This window comes from Pongo abelii, chromosome 21, assembly GCF_028885655.2.
Source record: "Pongo abelii isolate AG06213 chromosome 21, NHGRI_mPonAbe1-v2.0_pri, whole genome shotgun sequence".
Taxonomy (NCBI): Eukaryota; Metazoa; Chordata; class Mammalia; order Primates; family Hominidae; genus Pongo; species Pongo abelii.
In genome coordinates, this window is record NC_072006.2 from 7,836,321 (window position 1) to 7,855,223 (window position 18,903).

Consider the following 18,903-nt stretch of genomic DNA (forward strand, 5'->3'; position numbering starts at 1 on the left):
TCACCTGAGGTCAGGAGTTTGAGACCAGCCTGGCCAACATGGTGAAACCCCATTTTTACTAAAAACACAAAAATTAGCCAGGCGTGGTGGTGGGTTCCTGTAATCCCAGCTACTCAGGAGGCTGAGACAGGAGAATCACCTGAATCCAGGAGGTGGAGGTTACAGTGAGCCGAGGTTGCACCATCGCACTCCAGCCTGGGCAACAGAGTGAGACTCCATCTCAAAAAAAAAAAAAAAAAAAAAAAAAGGATCCTCTAGATTATGCTTTGTAAAAATAGAGAGTTGGATCCCAAAACCCATTTTGTGCCCTGCCCCCACCAGGCAGGTCCAGCATGACTATTCTCAGGACTAGTTGTATTTTAATAGGGGATCATGGGATCATGGAGATAAAATGGCTTTAAAATCAAATGACTGAAACACTGACCACTCCTTCCATCCTCAAGGTAGACCTTTTTGGAGAGGCTGGCAATTGGTGGTGTTGGTCCTTTCTGTGCATTCTGAGCACTCTCTTTACACTGAGGTTGTTAGAAGAGGCATTCATTCTCCCCAGCAGCTGCAGCCCACGCAGGCTGCCTTTTGTTGTCTCTGCTGGTCCAGCTTTAAAGCCTCCCTGGAGTCAGCCAGAATTCACACACCCCTAGTAAGTATAAGTCAGGTGACTTTGGCAGGATTCCAAACCTCATTTTTCTCATCTGTACAATGGGGGTGATGATAATTATATCCACCCAGTGGGAAACTTTGAGAGCCAGTTGGTAGAAGTGATACATAAAAGTGTTTGAGCAAGGCTAGCACGGAGAAGACATTTGAAAAAGGTGGAGGAGGTGGAGGTGTGGCTGTCACTAGGGAAGACGGGAGCTGGTCCTGAGGGGAAAAACAGTGAAGAGAAAATATAACAGTGTAAGAGTGAGTGCTAGAGAAGGCTAATGAGAGAAAGGAATAATAAAGAGGAGAAAAGAAGTGTTTTTACCACACAGATGCTACCCATTTTACTGGTGAGAAAGCTCAAGCCACAGGGAAATAACGTGCTCAACATGAAGCTCCTCTTTTTTCGAACACTATATTTTCCTGTATGTCTTATTGGTGGGAAAATAAAATAACAGTAACAGAGAAGCTTGGCTTCTTTAAGAGAGTATCGAGCGGGCGCGATGGCTCATGCCTGTAATCCCAGCATTTTGGGAGGCCAAGGTGGGAGGATCACCTGAGGTCAGGAGTTCAAGACCAGCTTAGCCAACATGGTGAAACCCTGTCTCTACTAAAAATACAAAAAAATTAGCCAAGCGTGGTGGTGGATGCCTGTAATCTCAGCTACTTGGGAAGCTGAGGTGGGAGAATCACTTGAACCCGGGAGGTAAAGGTTGCAGGGCCTGGCTCTCTGTGTCTTACTTCCTCAGTTCTCTGCCTCATCTGACCCACTGAATAGCTCTCATGTTTACATAGTGTACTATGTGCCATTTCATTCCTAACTTCTCCCCTCTTGAATCAGTGATAATCCATTGTTTTTATCATCACTATATCTATGGGTTTTGTTGATGAGACCTGATTAACCCTAAAAAGTCATTACACTGCACAAGTAAAGCAGTGTTGGGCTGGACTGTTATCTAGATGTGTATTTTCCTTAAAAAAAAAAATGAGGCCAGGACTTCCCCTACCAAACCAAGTCAGGGAGCAGAGTTGAGAATTAAATCCACAGTATGCTGTGGGCCAGTGTTCTTGAGCCAGTCCTCTGAGAACTGTTATTCTGGAGCCGAGCAGCATTTAGGGGAGGCCAGGGAATTCAAAGTGGCTGCAGACTCTCTTGTTCTAACCAGCTCCAGGGTAGAAATTAGGATAGCACCATATGGTGAAAGGGGCAAGGATTTCATAGCCTACTTACTATCTAGGGGCCTCTCAGCTTCAATTTCCTCATCTGTGGAATAGGGGCACTCGTGTCTACCTCACATGGATGTCATGAGACCAGATTTAATGTATAGTGCCTGGAACGGGTGATATTATAGCTGCTATTTCTCCCAAGCATGTCTGTGTCCCCCAAACATTCCGTTTACCTCTCTCAATCCATGTTCCACCTTTCTCCATCCTATTTATTTCTTGGGCACATGATCTGCATGTATTACATCAACAGGCTCCCTTGCTGTCTGGCTTCTGATTGGGTTTGGCCAATGTTAGGCATGGCAGGAAATGAACGCCCACCTTACTTCCAACCCCACAGCTCTCTCTTTCCCTTTGGTTAACAGTAGCCTCTCCCTGTCCTTGCATCTTCAGGCCTGGAGATGTGAGCTCTTCCTGGCTTTACTGGCCCTGGATACTAGAGCATCCTTGGTGGTTTCTGCGCACTTTGTCCAGATATGTTAAATTGTTCCTTTATTAAGCTCTCCTTAGTTACCCACTTGGAGGGTGCCGTTCATTCCCTGCTCAGACTCAAACTGTTACATCCTAATATTATGATGTTTATATTGAGGAGAATAGTAAACATGTTCTCTGTTGAACATCTCCCCCTTCGTGACCACATCCCAAAAGAAAGCCTCTGAGAACTTGTGATTCTCTTTTCTCAAACCTCAGTTAACTGAGGTTCTCATGGTAGAATTCTCGTTGGTGAGAACAACACTGGGAGGAGCTTTGTTTCTGTAGGATCAGAGTAGGGAATTGTATGGGGGGGAAATGAAATGGTCAAAAGGAGTTTGGGTGCCTTCTGGTGCATGGCCTTCTGTTCTCCCCATAAGGACCCTCACAGGAGGACAAACCCAAGGAAAGTCCTGCTCACAAGCTGTGGTTCTCCATACTGGTTCCGGCTTGTCAGTGCATTAGACCAACATCCGGATAGGGGTCTCTTAAAGAAGGTGAGAGAGCATAACATGGTGATGTTAAAGACCTTATAGATGGCAAGCTGTGGTATCATAATTAGGAATCTGGGCTGGGCACAACAGCTCATGCCTGTAATCCCAACACTTTGGGAGGCCGAGGCGGGTGGATCACCTGAGGTCAGGAGTTCAAGACCAGCCTGGCCAACATGGTGAAACCCCGTCTCTACTAAAAATACAAAAATTAGCCAGGCATGGTGGTATGCGCCTGTAGTCCCAGCTTCTTGGGAGGCTGAGGCAGGAGAATCGCTTGAACCCAGGAGGCAGAGGTTGCAGTGAGCCGAGATCGCACCACTACACTCCAGCCTGGGCAACAGAGTAAGGCTCCATTTCAAAAAAAAAAGGAGTCTGGATAATTTTACTTTCTTACATTGAAAACTTCCACTCCTTCAGAATTTCCCACTTTCTACTTTGCATTTTATATGGATATAAGCATTTCTTAATTTCCCCTCTGTAATCTAAATTTGAAGACAAAAACTGTCCAAATAAAATTTTCATAATATTAAAAATGTGAATCTCATACAAATAAAGAAAAAGCACATGTCGACTACTTAACTAAATGAATGAAAGAACAAGGAAGATGCTAATGCCATGTCAGAGCATTTGAGAAACAGATATTTATAAAGTTAGTGGGGAAAATGATGATGAAGTAAATGTGTAAACATAAATAATACTGATTAATGTCCTGCAGAGCCATAAAACAGTTAGCATTGAGTTATTGTTTCTACTAGACAAAAACATTTCTATATCTACAGAATGAAAATCTGCAAGTTAGCGTGTAACTTTTAGTCTGGGCCCTAATCGATTAAATAATAAGCCAAGCAAAAATACATGCTCCTACAGAATTAAATACTTTGGGGCAGGCCTGTGCCCCAATACGAAGTGATAAACTTGCAGTCATCCTTTTGCTTCATTTCCAAGTTTTGGAAAAGTTGTCTTAACAAGCCATGTGCTATTGGCACTGTCTCACCCTAGCACTGTACCTGGTACATAATAAATATCAATGAAGTGTTTGTTGAATGAATCCATGAATAGAGCTAACAGCCCAGCTTCCTATAGAGAAAGGTTAGCTAAGCTAAGTCAAGAGACCACAACTGCATCAGCTGCCAGTTTTCCTAGCAGGAATCACACCATTTCCCTAGAGAAGAACAGAACAGCAGTCCAAACAGGAACAATCTGTACAGGCAGGTGGCGAAGGGAACAGGTGCCAGTGGCAGGAGCTTTCTCTTCACCTCTGGCCATATGTGGCCTATGACAGCTCTATAATTGTTTTACAGTGTCAGGGGGGTCTTGTTAATAAATGGGCATTACTAGTTTCTAGCAGCACACAGAGCTGTACAGATGCATCATGAAAGCACAAAGGAGAACTGTTAAGTCTCGGCTTCGAGTCTTTGAAAAACTGGCAATGAAGCTATTACCAAAAAAGCACCTGTCAGTGAAGAAAGTTGTTGGCAGGGCTTTGGAATTTTCCAACAGGTTTTACCCAGCTTTGAGCTAACAGGTAGAAGGACAGAGAGAAAGGAGAAGATGTTCTACTCATTGTAGATAAAATCTACATTTCATGCATTTGTGAACCACTGGATTTTTATTTAATCTCCCCACCCTCAATTTGATGTTTTCAGCATTTGGAATAAAGTGGAGTTTTTTTTTTTTTTGAAGTTAGTGTGAAATAATTTCTCCAGAACAAGTGTCTCTTTAGGGTTCCATTCCGAGGAGGTCAGAACTGTGAGAGGCTTTCTGCAACTCTCATTCTACCTCACCATGGTCATTTTACAGAATAAATAACCAAGGTCTTGTATCAGTCAGCTTTTGCTGTGTAACAAACCACACTGGGTTCACTAGCTTAAACCTGCAAGTATTTATTATTTCTCATGACTCTCTGGGTCAGCAGGGTGGCTCTCATAGCCTGAGTAGGCTCAGCCAGGGCTGGATGGTCTAGGACGGTGTCCATCTGAGTGACTGGCCATTGGCAGGCTGGTGAATCTGGTATAAATTATCTCTGCTGCACACGTCTCTCACCATTCAACAGGCTAGCTTGGCCTTCTTCACCAAGTGTTCTCAGCATTCCAAAGAGCGAAAAAAAATAGGCAATCCTAATGCACAAGTGCTTTTCAAGTCTCTGTTAACTGTTGTCCCTTTGGCCGCAGTAAGAAGCTCAAAGATGGCCGGGCACAGTGGCCCATGCCTGTAATCCCAGCACTTTCAGAGGCTGAGTTGGGTGGATCACCTGAGGTCAGGAGTTCAAGACCAGCCTGGCCAACACAGGAAAATCCTGTCTCTACTAAAAATACAAAAAATTAGCCGGGTGTGGTGGTGGCGGGCACCTGTGATCCCAGCTACTCTGGAGGCTGAGGCAGGAGAATCGCTTGAACCCAGAAGGCAGAGGTTGCAGTGAGCCGAGATCGCGCCATTGCCCTCCAGCCTGGGCAACAAGAGTGAAGAGTGAAACTCTGTCTCAAAAAAAAAAAAAAGAAGAAGCTCAAAGAGTATGGAAGCAACTACCCGAGGCGTGGATCTTTAGAGAAAAGAAGAATTTGTGGACATTTTTGCCAACCAGTCTACCGTAAGTGCAAAGGTGCAATAACTTACCAAAGCTCACAAAACAGGAAGAGGCAATGCTGGGACCCAGACCTGGACCTTGAAACTCCTGGCCCCAGTCCTTTCCACAGTACCCTGAACCCTTTTCAGGATTCCAAGGTTAACGTCCAATGACCTTTGAAACCCATTTTAGAAGTACTTGGAGCAGAGAGATTAGCAATAGGTTTCAATGAGGGTTCTTAACTTTAATGTTGAGAAGAATCCATCTCCTTAATTGGGATAATAACTTGGCAAGGGTCCCCAGGCCACCCCTACTCCAGACCTCAGCTTCTGAACTCTGCCATCCATGTTATTTGGCTTAATTTCCAGGTTCTCCCTCTCACCAACAGAACACCAGCCTTGGCCTGGGCCTTGGATCCCCTCATTCCATGCAGGGAGACACAGAATCACTGCAGGAGATGTTCGCCTTCTGGTGTCCTGTTCGACACCCTTTCCCTCTGGTCGTAGGAGGACTTAGATACTTGGGCCTTTTAGGTGCACTAATGATCTGATGCCTCTTCAAATTGGGTCCTGGAAAATGAGTCCTAGACAGTTACCACTCTGTTTTCTTTGCCGGTAATGGAGAAAGCACAACTTGGAAATCACCGATAATCCATACTCATTAAATATTTGCTCGAAGTTTGACTTAAAGGGTTGGCTGAGCTCTAACAGGGCTGAAGAGGAGGGACGGAAGCCCCCTGGTGGCCACTGGTGGCCTGGCCTTTATAGCCCTGAGCTGGTTAGCTGTAGCCTGGAAGACTAATAGAAAGGCTTGCCCTTAACTGGCTGCTGAGGATGGCTGGCCTCACACCGCAAGGGCTTTATCAAAGTGGTTCTGGAAAGTATGATTTCTCCATCTCTGTACATTTGCAGGGATGTTTTAGGTGATGTGTGAAGGGTTTGTTTTTCTTTTTCTTTCTTTTTTTTTTTTTGGCCAAACTCACTTTCCACTCTTGTACTCTGCTTCTTACATGTTTTCTTACACTTGAAAGAATAATTTATCCTTCATTTCAGTTCATTCTTTAGCCTAACAGGACATAAAAGAAATTGGTCCTGGAAAAGCTACCACTCTGTTTTCTTTGCCAGCAATGGAGAAAGCACAACTCGAAAAAATTCACCAATAATCTGCACATTTTCAAGATCAAAGCAGTTTACAGAAGTATTCAAGACACACCAGTGAAGTGTTGATCTCCATTTTGTCAGCAGGCCCCAAGAACCTTCAATGAGGAGAGATACACAGGGATGGGTGGCCCTTCCACCACAAAGCCAGCTCCCTACCCAAATGCAAAGAGTTGCCCATTCTTCATTTCTTCTAAAGCCTGAGATAATAAACGAGGTCACTGCCAAGCCCTAAAGTAAACATCGTTATGATGCATTCTGCCACCATAACTAGGGATTCCTCAGCTATTAGTCAGACCTCGACAGCAGGCTCCATTCCCAAACCAGGACTGAGACCCTCCTGAATTCTTGAGCCATGACGTGCCTGTGTCACTGGCTCTCAGGGCTGTCGTCAGAGTCCCCAGCAAAGATTGAAGCATATGTATGGCCGTTTCCCCTGTGCCAGGAATAGTTCCTAAAGGGGCATTGCATTGTCATGCTTGCTGTAAAATACGGCCATTGACATTTGCTCTGTTCCTGCTGCCTGAAGGGGAATGATTGCCATCACACACAGGCTTCATGAGAGCGGCAGCTGGTCAGCCTTGTCATCTGTGTCTTCACAGTGCAGTTTTTCCCCGGTGCATCCTGGCTGCCTCTTTCCAACACTTCTCAGAGCAAGTCCCAACAAGCCCCCACCACCCCCTGCTTCCACTCCTAGGATCGTGGTCTCCATCCATCTTCCTGAGCACTAAGAACAAGTGTGCCCCTTCTAGAAAGCCGATTTTATGGTCTAAAACTCACTTTATTCATTCTCCTGGTTTTCTCATCTTAGGAGTGCTTGCTCCTCAATCATGTTAAAGATAATCAGTGTGCCATTTTCTTCTTTTATCTCTTCAAACGGCAAAAATTTTGCTCTTCCCTTTGAAATACCACTAGTGGCATTCATGAACTTATTTTTAGATGTGTGGGAGTGTTCCAGACAAAATCGATGCTCAGCACAGATGAAGCCCCAAGTGTGTTTATCGTGGGTGGAAGAAAATGGGAGTGTTTGAATGTGGAAGGCGCACAGCCATGTGCCTGGGTGCAGTATGGCTTCCTTTCATCTGGAAAAAGGAAACAAGCATTGTCGATAATAATATGCAGATGTCCAGCCCCAAATGAGGACATATTGCTAATTAACTATATTGTTAGTTTGTTTTAAGGAGAGAGGCTGTAGTGACATTAATTATAATCTCTGTTGTTTGTTGTTCAAAGTCTATGAGACCAAATGCATTGCTAATAATATCTTCTTTAATATCTTCAGTAGAAGATTCCTAGGGTTTTTTTTTTCTTTAGAATCCCACATAAAAGTCACATTAGGGGTAATGAGGCCTGTAGCCTGAGCCTAATTAAAACAAAATCTAACTAGGCCCTCGTTACCCAATGATAACTTTAGCCATCATTATCATCAACTAGTACTTATTGGTTGCCCCCTGAGCTTGTGAAACTGGGGGAGGGAGGAGGGAGTTTGGAGACTGAAGATAGGGCCTGTTCTTTGCCTTTCAGAAATTTGCCAGCCAGTCTGCCTCCAAGAAGTCTGCCTGATTGTGTTAATCTGGGGAATAGTTACTGGTTTTTGCCTTAAAGAGAAAAAGTACTAAACTTTCCTAGACAGCCACAATTTGTTACTGATTTGTGCCTCTTCTGGAGGTTCTGAAAGTGGTGAAATCAACCCTGTTCTTCAGATTCCAGTCCTTGGTTGGTGTTTGCAGAATAGAGCAGGTGGCTATTTGCAGACTGGGACAATGATGCTTAGCACATTTTTTCCAAAAGAGGATGCATCGCCTATTTCCATAGCTTTATCTTCCTCCTATTGTAGTGCTCATCCTAATTTGCCCTGTGGCTTGGTTGTCCAAAAATCCTCACTCCCTCTCTTTTGTATTCCTCTGCCTGTGTCAAATGACCAGCTGGGGGACTCTGGCCATTCTGACCACTCTGACCCTAGATGTGGCTATGGCCATCCACCTTGGTCACAAACACAGCCACGATGAGCAACGCCAGCTATGCAGTGGCTGGAGGCAGTGATTGGACATTCTTAGTGTTGGACCAGGATGTACTCAGTATAAAGGACACAAGTGATTAAAACGTGTGGATTTGTCATCTGAGAAAAACTGCACCCAGCCTAAAGATGAGAGGTTTTCTCTTCTCGATTCATCTCAGCAGAGTTTTCCCAAGGGTATCCAGGGCCAGCTGATGAGAATGAGGAAGGAGGGATGAGATCCCAGCACCATGTAGCTTCAGCAAACCTGCAAGTGCCCCAGAGGATGCTACCAGAGAAGTGGTAGCCTAGTGGACAAGTCACAGCGCAGTGTGATAGAAGGCTGTCAGACCAAAGGCTGGTGGGCTGAGACTGTGCGTTGGGCCTGATGTGTATAATATTTAACTCCGTTATTTCATATGAAAACAGCAGGTGTCTCTGATTGTTACTCTCACCGCATTTCAGCTCTGAAACCCTTTGGATCTATAAACCACAGCTCTTTCAGACCTGAGAGACTCCTTCACCAAGATTGCAAAGCTCCTGGACCCCTCCCCAGCTCCCTGTTCTCTTAACCTGATGCATCTGCTGCACATTTACAAGCCTTTTTTATTTCAGTTCAAACATTGCTTCCTCTGAAAACCTTTCTTTTTAATACCAATTTGCAAAGGAAGGAGTTTTATAATACCTACCTCAAATGGTAACAGTAGTTTTTCTGGATTTCTCTCCTTCATGAGTATCCTTATGGATTTTGATAGATTCAGTGTACATCAGTAAAGTACAATCTCTTTTTTTTGTCCAAATTCTCTGATCTGTGAGCAATGGGGGCCTGTCAAGCTGGCTCCTGTGTTCTTTCAAGAGTACCCTGTTAATCATTGAAAGCTTCCTTGCTTCTTGTTGCAGGAAAGTATCCCAAATTCATCTGTGCCTTCCCCACCTAAGCTCTGCACTCAATCCATTTGTCCAAGGAACGCTGGTTCCTTTTGGTGAGGGAAAACCTCTTGCAATTGTGATAGTATTTGGTTGGTGCAAAAGTAATGGCGGTTTTTGCCATTTTTCAATGGCATTTTCAATGGCAAAACCTTTATAATTTTCTTGGTCATCACAACTCAAAAATTAAAATCCCAAGAGGGCACATTGCTACTGGTACTGCAGCATTGTCAATGTTAACATTAAGATTAATGATAACAGTAAAAGACATATGGAGGTCACCATTCCAGGACCAGCGTGATAACTCCATAATGCTATCAGGGACCTAAGCCCACCATCTTTCCAGTCAGCCACGCTTAAACTACAGCCTCCATCCTCAGGCCTGCCAGCTGCCTGATTTCACATCAAGCCCTGTTTCCTCATTTCAGGCAGGACAAAGTGGAAGAGAGAAAGGCAAATGGCAAAACTGAATCTGAAAACTCCTTTTCAGCAGTTCTGTCCAGAACCTTCCACTTACTCCTCATGGGGCAGAATTATGTCATATGGTCACACCCAGATGCAGTGGATGCTGGGAAATGTAGTTTTTGCCAGGTCCACAGCCACCTGAAACAAACACCAAGTAAGAAAAAGTGGGGACTAGACATTGGGCAGGCAATTGCAATGTCTGCTACAGTACTGCCATATAAGGCAAAATGCTAGGCTGTAAGAACAGGGTATTTTTATTACTATTCCTGTTTTAGATAAGTTCTAAAATAATAGAAGGAGAGGAGCACCAAGCAGTAGCTAAATAATTTGACCAATGAAGATCACCTGCCTCAGCAATTGAAAAGTTCATGTGCATAAGCCATTTAATAGCTCCATTTCTTCTGTTTTCCTTCTCAGTGGTAGTCACAGCTCTGAAATTAAACTCACAAGAGGAAACATTGCTGCTGGTGCTGCAGCATTGTCAATGTTAACTCATAGATAGTTAACTCAATGTTAACTCATTGTCAATGTTAACTCATAGATTGATGTTCAACTCAAAGACACATTGTGGGTAAAGCAATATTTTCCTAAACTTAGCAGGCCCCCTTGTATCGCTTTAACTGGGGCAGAATGAATTCAATGGCATTTTGGAAAGAATGGTCATGATGCTTTCCTTAAGTTCCCAGACTTTCCTAAGGTATCATTTTCAGAGAAGAATGTTTGCTTGCCTGAATAAAACACAAAATATTTTACTTTTAACCTTGAGATCTACCCCTCTTGAAAATCTTTACTCTGCTGGAATAATTCAAATGGAATACTCAGTGAGTGAACTTGGTGATAACTGGACTGATGTCCTCAACCAGGACCTCCAAGGGGGGCTCTGCAAGGAGGATGTGCAGTAAGTCCCTTTGAGAAGAGATGAAGAAAGGTTTTCTTCTGCATTACTAGGATATTCTGTCTATTGTCTCCTATCCTAGATTTAAAGTCTAGATGACTAAAATAATGGCTACTCTCAAATCTTGTTATTGATTGAATAAAACAGGGTTTCATTCTATATGATCCATCCTTAGCCACACTTCCCCTATCCTAGGATTTCCAATTTCTTAACAGTTTGGGGGCATGCCATTGGAAGGAGGCAAGGTGTCCAGTTAAATATGTTTTGGAAGACGTGCAGGAGTAACTCAGATGTTCAGAGATTGTGCATTTCTTTATTACTTCCCATCTTCCAAATACTTTACAAACACCAAGCCTGTGTCTGGGGGGCAGGGCGGTTCGGAGAGATGGAGAAATGCCACAATTGTGTGCATAACTGAAGCCAAAACATACTTCAGCCCCAGTTGTATGACTATTCCCGGCAGAGGTACTTGTGGCCTGAACTGCCCAGCCAGTGACCCTAATGCGACACTTCCCTTTCCATGTGTAGACACAACCCAACCCAAGTATCTTGACTAATCCTGCGGGGAGGGTACACGGCTCTTATTATCTAATCTGCTTTACATGCAAAGTCCTTGAGTCCTAGAGAGTTTAAGGGGTTTGCTTGGTCTGGGGCTAAGCCAGAAGCACTCTGTGGTGGTGAATTTCCTACCAGGAAAAATTCAAGAGTCACATCCATCAATCAATCAGACTTAGTCCCTGTTTTTTCAGACATCTAGGCAAAATGTTAAAGAGTAGCAACAACACATTTTCTCCTTCTTCTAAAATGTAAGTGTTCATAGTAGGAAGAGTACTCCATTCACAGGGGAAAGGAAAGAGAGCCTCATTTTTAACCTAATTAAACAGTATACCTCCATTGTGGCTATGAAGTTAGGGCTTGGTTTACAAGAAGTACTAAAGCAATTGGGAAGCAAATTCTGGGCCCCTTCCGAGATTTGTAATCCTAAATCCTGCACAAGAAGTTCTCCATGACAATATAACTGTCCTCCCTAATCTTGTTGGAGAAGTTTTAGGGTTGGAGATTAAGGGAAAAAAGCAAGGGAACAAATGCATTCAGCTATCTCCCATTTGGGATGTCATAGAGAAATCTTATGTTGAGAAAAGATAGCATGCTCTCTCTCCTCTCTTCTCTTCACTTCTCTTCTCTTCTCTTCTCTTCACTTCTCTTCTCTTCTCGTCCCTTCTCTTCTCTTCTCTCCTCTCCTCTTCTCTTCACTTTGCTCCTCTTCTCTCCCGCTCCTTCTCTTTCTCTCTTCTATTCTTTCTCTTCTCTTTGCTGCTCTTTTCTCTCTCGCTCCTTCTCCTTCTCTCTTCTCTTCTTTCTCTTCTCTTTGCTGCTCTTTTCTCTCTCGCTCCTTCTCCTTCTCTCTTCTCTTCTTTCTCTTCTCTTCTCTTTTCTCTTCTTCTTCTCCTTCTCCTCCTTCTCCTTCTCTTTCTCCTTCTTCTTCTTTCTCTCTCTCTCTCTCTCTCTCTCTCTCTCTCTCTCTCTCCTAGGTTCAAACAATAATACATTTGGCCTCTGTTGCATTGAGTAATGTCTCAAAATGTCAGGGCAACTCCCTCTACCAGGATGTGCCAGGAGATGAAAACTATGGCAGAGAGGTGGCTGGAAAGGTGAACAAAGACACTGCCCCCGGCCACATCTTCTGAACTGTGGAAAGGCGAGCAAAAACATGCTGCAGAGCAGCCAGCTTTCCCCTGTCACTGCATGTTTTAAAGAGGTGACAGACGAGGTCTCTATCTCCACCCTCCCCTTGGCTTCTTCGAACATTCAGAGGCAGTCTCTGCACCAGTGAGTTTGTTCCTGAGCCCCATTCCTATTTAAACAGATATATAAAAATTCGCAGCTGGGCTTGGTGGAACGTGCCTGTAATCTCAGCTACTTGGGAGGCTGAGGCGGGAGGATTGCTTGAGCCCAGGAGTCTGAGGTTGCAGTGAGCTCAATTGTGCCACTGCACTCCAGCCTGGACAACAGAGCAAGACCCTATCTCTAAAAAATGACACATAAATAAAAGTAAAACTAATAATCCCTTCCCTAAGGTTAGCTCTACAAGAAGATATGTATCTGCTAGTGTGTTTCAGCCTCAGTGCTCTTGACCTTGGGTGCTCAGAGTCATGAGTGTTTTTATACCAGATGTAACCCTTTGGCTGGGTCAGAGCCACTGTGGTGGGGGGCAAAGAGGGCGTGTGGAGACAGTGTGCTGAAATATACACTCCTAAACCCCAAAACATGCCCAAGAATAACAAGAACATTAACCACTGACCCAAAGCCTGGTGAAATTCTATCTCCTTGTCTTTCTCCACCAGTAAACATGAAAATGCTATCCCTGAAGGCTGGAGTAAATCTTCTGTGAGAGGAGAGGCGGAGAAAAAGAAAGGCTGGTTTGGAAAAGGAGTCCAGCAACTTCTCAATCACTAGAGAAATTTCCCCGTAGTGATAAAGAAATGGAGACATTTTTCACAGCTGGGAAAAACAGTGGGCTTGCACTTTTCAGTATAAAACCATTAGATTTCCGAATGCCTTTTCGTGACTTTTTCTTTGGCTATTCCCGTCTCTTCATCCTCATCACCTATGATTCTTCCCTCCTTCTCTCTACAACAGCTTCTCTGGCCATTCTGTTTCTCAAACCAGCCAAGCTCATTCCCATCCTGGACTTGAGTGTTTCCTTTGCTGTTCCTTTTGCTAAAATGTCCTTCCCCCAGATTATTGCAGGGTGCCACCTTCTCTTGTTCAGATCTTGCCTCAAGTGTCACCTTCTCTGAGGGGCTCTCCCTGACCACCTATCTAAGGTTTTCCCTAGCCACTCTCCATCATCTTCTTTCTTTTCTTCTTGGCAGTCACCATTCTCTGATCTGATCTTATTTATCTATGGATTTATTGTTTATTTCCTTCACCTAGTTGTACATTTCAAAATAATAGGTCTTATGTCTATCCTGTTTATTGCTGTATCTCCTGTGCCTAGCATGGTTGACATTTGTCGATTGGATGGATGGGTGTGTGGGTGGAAGGATGGATGGATGGATGGATGGATATGTGAATGGATGTATGGATGGGTTGATGGACAAATGGACAGACAAATGGATGAATGTATATAATCAATAATATGGCCTGAGAACTTTATCCAGCTTGGTCAGATCTTTTGCTCCATAGCCTACACAAAAGAAACCAACTCTGGACACTAGAGCTATAACTAAAGCCAAGGTGGTTAATCAGTTGAAGCTGTGAGAAGAGAAACACAATTTGGTTCCAGCTCTAAATGAACACCTATTCTTCCTCAAAATAGTGTTTTCATTTTTAAAGTACTTTGAAGCTTAATAAATAGCCCATAACTCATTAACCCTCAGAAAATTCCCAAGTAGCAGGCTAGAAGTTTTCTGATGATCTGGCTTTTAAGACATGAAGAAACTAAACCACGGGTTTGCAAAACAAGTTTGGAATGCCCTACTGGCTTAATTTCAGCCACTGGAATTGTCCTTGCTCCTGAATATAATGGACAGTTAAGGGTGACATTTTTTAATCATGTGTCTCCTTAACAGGTGTTTGTTTGCTTGTTTGTTTGTTTTAGAATAACCTCAATGTGGGAAGTGACACCACATCAGAAACCAGCTTCTCTCTCTCCAAAGAAGCACCAGGGGAGCATCTGGACCACCAGGCTGCACACCAACCCTTCCCCAGACCGCGATTCCGACAAGAGACGGGGCACCCTTCATTGCAAAGAGATGGCCCCAGATCCTTTCTCCTTGATCTACCAAACTTTCCAGATCTTTCCAAAGCTGATATCAATGGGCAGAATCCAAATATCCAGGTAATTCTTGGCACCTGGAAGGTGGGAGATAACAAAACAGTCCATCTTTTGTTTTCTGATGATTCCAGTGGAAACTGCTGCCTTACCTCACTTTTCTTCTTAACCCCTTAATGATTCCTGCTTAAGATCATGTTATCTCCATAAGAACAGTGCTGCACTTCATTAAGTGACACCCTTGATTGTGAGATGCACAATTATTTTGTGAACCACTCAAAAGAAGAAAACACTACCAATTAAAGTATGACACACCAAGGATTACAAGATACATACTAATTTAAGCATGTATCTTATACATGCTTATGTATAAAATATAAAAGCAAAACAAAACAAAATAGTCTGAAATATATTTACATAAAATATAAATATATATTTTTATATATAAAATATAATATATAAATATATGTTTTATATATATAATATTATATATATTTTTTATATATAATATTATATATAAAAATATAAAATATATTTATATATAAAATATAATATATAAAAATATAAAATATATTTATATAAAATATAAAAGCAAAACAAAACAAAATAGTCTGAAATATAAAAACAAAACAAAACAAAATTGATGAAATGTGGCAGTTATAGGAAAAGGCCAATCTGACCTGCGAACAGATTGGGCAAATGTTTTCAAATATGAGTTCAAAGCACTCAAGAAAGCTCTTTCTCTTAATGCCCCTCTAAACTTGCCTTGGACACCAGAAATTCCTTCACAAAGAGACAAGCTTCCGTTACTCTAAAGTATACATGACTTATAAAACAATAAGAGGAAGGAAGCTGAGAACAGGAGTTCCTAGGAGAGAGATGACTATCTTCCACTAAGTTGGGATCTGATGAAGCAGCGGGAAATGGGAGGTTAGGGAAAGGGTGACTGGGGTTAAAAATAATAACTCTCATCTACACTGAAATAGCTCAGTATACTTTACAAAGCAAATGTTGATCTGATTTGACCCTCCCAACACCCTCATGAAGGAGACAAAGCCCACGTCATTTTTCTAATACTATCAATAATGCACCAGATACTCAGGAAGTTACTGTTTGGTTTACCCAAAGTCACATGGCAGTAAATAGTAGTTATAGGGCTCAAATCCAGGCTCTCAGACTCCCAACCCACATTCAGAGGCAAACTCCTAATTTTGAATGTTGTTTGTACCTTTCTCTGTTTCCTCCCAAAGATGATCCCCATGATGGTTGAGAGAGGCTCATCCCCCGGGCAACCCAGCCCCTATCCAGCTCTCGTCCTCATATGCCTGCTTCCATACTTTTTTTAAAGATGGCCTCACTCAGTCACCCAGGCTAGAATACAATGGCACGATCATAGCTTACTGCAGCCCCTACCTCCCAGGCTTCAGCGATCCTCCCACCTCAGCCTCCCGAGTAGCTGGAACTTCAAGTGTGGGCCCTCACATCCAGCTCATTTTTTAATTTTTTTGTAGAAACAGGGTTTTGCCATATTGCCCAGGCTAGGCTCAAACTCCTGGACTCAAGCGATCCCCCTGCCTCAGCCTGCCAAAGTGCTGGGATTACAAGTATGAGCCACCACAGCCAGCCCATACTTGTAAGCTTTGCTTCCAATTCTTTCTATTTGTATAGGTGCACCTTTTCTGTACTTTTTCCTCTCTGGACCAAATGCCAATTTGCTTACATAGCAGAAAGTTCCTGAACTTGGACTCAGACCAATTGATCCTTCATTAACTGCCTCTCTCTCCGCAGACTAACACCCTCTGCATGATACGGTTTTAGATCAGGTTTTGTTGACCTGAGTTGTTTTGCTCTTAACACCAGTGTCATGGGAGCACGCAAATCTCACTGAGAACACTTAGAATACCAACCACCGCTGTATATAAAATGCTGCATTAGGTTATAGGAAATTGAAAAATGTAAGGCCTGTTCCCTCCCATAAATTAGACCTGTGTGAAGAGCCCAGCTACCACATAAAACAGTGCTGGAGGGATCATGAAGACGGAGGAGGAAAAGCACTGTGTCCCAAGGGGGTGGATCTCAATAGGTGGGAAGAAGTCAGACAGGCTCTATTGATGGTACAGAGTGACAAATGTTGTGGAGGTCACTCTTCGACAACCCATGCACAGAAATCACTACATGCCCCAGTTAAAATTTCTGCTGAGTCTTGTATTGTTTTAATTGAAAAATTGGAAAAGCAGGCCTTTGGCTCTAATGGCCCCTCTCCAGGGGCTGGCCACGTGGTGTGATAAAGAGCAATGGAGCCCCTTGGAATAGGTGCAGATTGGCAGGGAAGGCACTGACTTCATACCGTTGCTCAACCTTGCTTCCTGTCATGGCTCATCCACATGTTTATAGATGTTCTGGTTCCAGAATCAGGCAGTTCTCATCCCAAGGGTGTTTAGGCCATGCCCAAAACAATCTGAAGCCTGCTGTTGCTAGCACTTTTTCCCAGAGGTGGGAATGTCACTTGGGGCATAATGCTGAGGACTGAGCTATAATATCAGTGTAATTGATTTAAGAATTACTAATGTAAAGTCACAGGAAAATGCCTGGATGTGGGAGAATGGAAGGCTGCCGGGGACTCTTCCTTCATTGGAAAGTTATTGACTGTTTTGTGCTTGAACCCAATTTCAGACAGAACTTCTTGGGATCCCCTTTCTGTCTTCTAGATAAATCCATCAGTCTGAAAATTCCCATTCCCTACCTAGACCTCACTTGGTTCTTTATTTTATTTTATTTTATTTTATTTTATTTTATTTTATTTTATTTTATTTTGACAAGGTCTTTCTTTGTCACCTAGGCTAGGGTGCAGTGATGCAATCATGGTTTGCTGAGGCCTTGAACTCCTGGGCTCAAGTGATCCTCCTACCTCAGCCTCCTGAGTAGCTGGGACTACAGGTGTGAGCCACCATGCCTAGCTAATCTTTTTTATTTTTTGAAGAGACCAGGCCTCACTATGTTGCCCAGGCTGGTCTCGAACTCCTGGCCTCAAATAATTTTCCTGCCTCAGCCTCTCAAAATGCTGGGATTATAGACATGAGTCACTGCAACTGACCTGTCTTTTTAAAATATTACTTAAATATTAGGGAAAAGCTATAGCATAAAGGCTGAACGGCAGTTGGGATTCCCAGAGCTGGGAACCCCAGTTACCCTTTGTACAGCAAAGATCACCATAACTCCCAAGAATAAAGGTTTACCATAGCTCCAGAAGTGAATGTTATTGGCCAAATGGATTAAAAATTAATGCAGCTCCAGCCTAGCTACTGTCAAAGTCAAAAAATCAAAAAGAGTAAGCCAACAATACCTTCTTGCCTACTGCCCAATCAAGTTATTCTATTCCTGCTCTATGCAATCCCTATCTGTTAATTTTCTGTGGGCAATACAGAGGGGTGGAGGGTGGCCAGCATTTTATTGATCTGATGACGTTTTGGCCCTGAAGAAAATAAAATTGTGCGCGTTTCTGGCCTTCTGTTTCTGGAAGACCACAAAAGGTTAGTACTGGTCACTCAGAAAGACGTTCAAAGAAAGAATAAAACAACTGCTACCCCTGGGAGCCCCAGCCTTCTGTCGGCGTGTAATTGTGTGTGTGTGTGTGTGCGTGTGCATGCACACAAACACACCCACACACCACACAGCAGTAGCCGCTGCAGCCCCATGCACCACTGCACTTGTGTAAACCAGTTCCCTGGTGGTCCTTTAAAACATGAGGTGCTTTCTACAAGGAGGTGATGGTTTCCGTGTTGGCAGCCCTCACCCCTTCCTCAGAGCACTGTTCTTTTGTTGAAATCCACTGGTTTGACACAGGGCCGATTCAGCCCAGCAGACAGCCCCGCTGGTCCCTGCCGGCCCCGTCAAAGCATTCCCTCTCCCTGGGTAGCAGAGTGAAGTCAGGTGAGGGGCCCTTCAGCAGGTCAGCTTCCGCTGCCAGGGCTTCTGGCCTCATCTGCCCCTTCCCCTGGCAACCTGCCTTTGCCCCCATCTGGTTCTCCCTAGCTGGAGCCTGGGAGCTGAATGGGAACTTGATACCCACCTTCCCCTCCGCACCTCCCCACCCCTTCAGTCTCTGGAAGTGTTTCCCACGCTCCAGGGCTAAGGAAACAGCCTGCACCTTTCCAAAGTGACATCGCTAAGCCCATGCAAGAGGCCACGTCCCGCCCCCCGCCCCCCCTCCCCCCCCCCACCCGAGCCTCTTGACTTTCAGGATAGGAAATCCTTCTAAAAGCCCCAACACCTGCTTCTGCAGAGCATTTTA

General features: G+C 43.8%; 1 protein-coding gene across 1 annotated transcript in view; it reads left to right on the plus strand.

Annotated features, from left to right (window-relative positions):
- Positions 1 to 18,903, plus strand: part of ISM1 (isthmin 1) — an 80,578-nt gene that overhangs the window by 35,724 nt on the left and 25,951 nt on the right. The window contains exon 2 of the mRNA XM_024239197.3: positions 14,439 to 14,678. Coding sequence (XP_024094965.1) covers positions 14,439 to 14,678 — 240 coding nt within the window. The remainder of the gene's footprint in view (positions 1 to 14,438; positions 14,679 to 18,903) is intronic.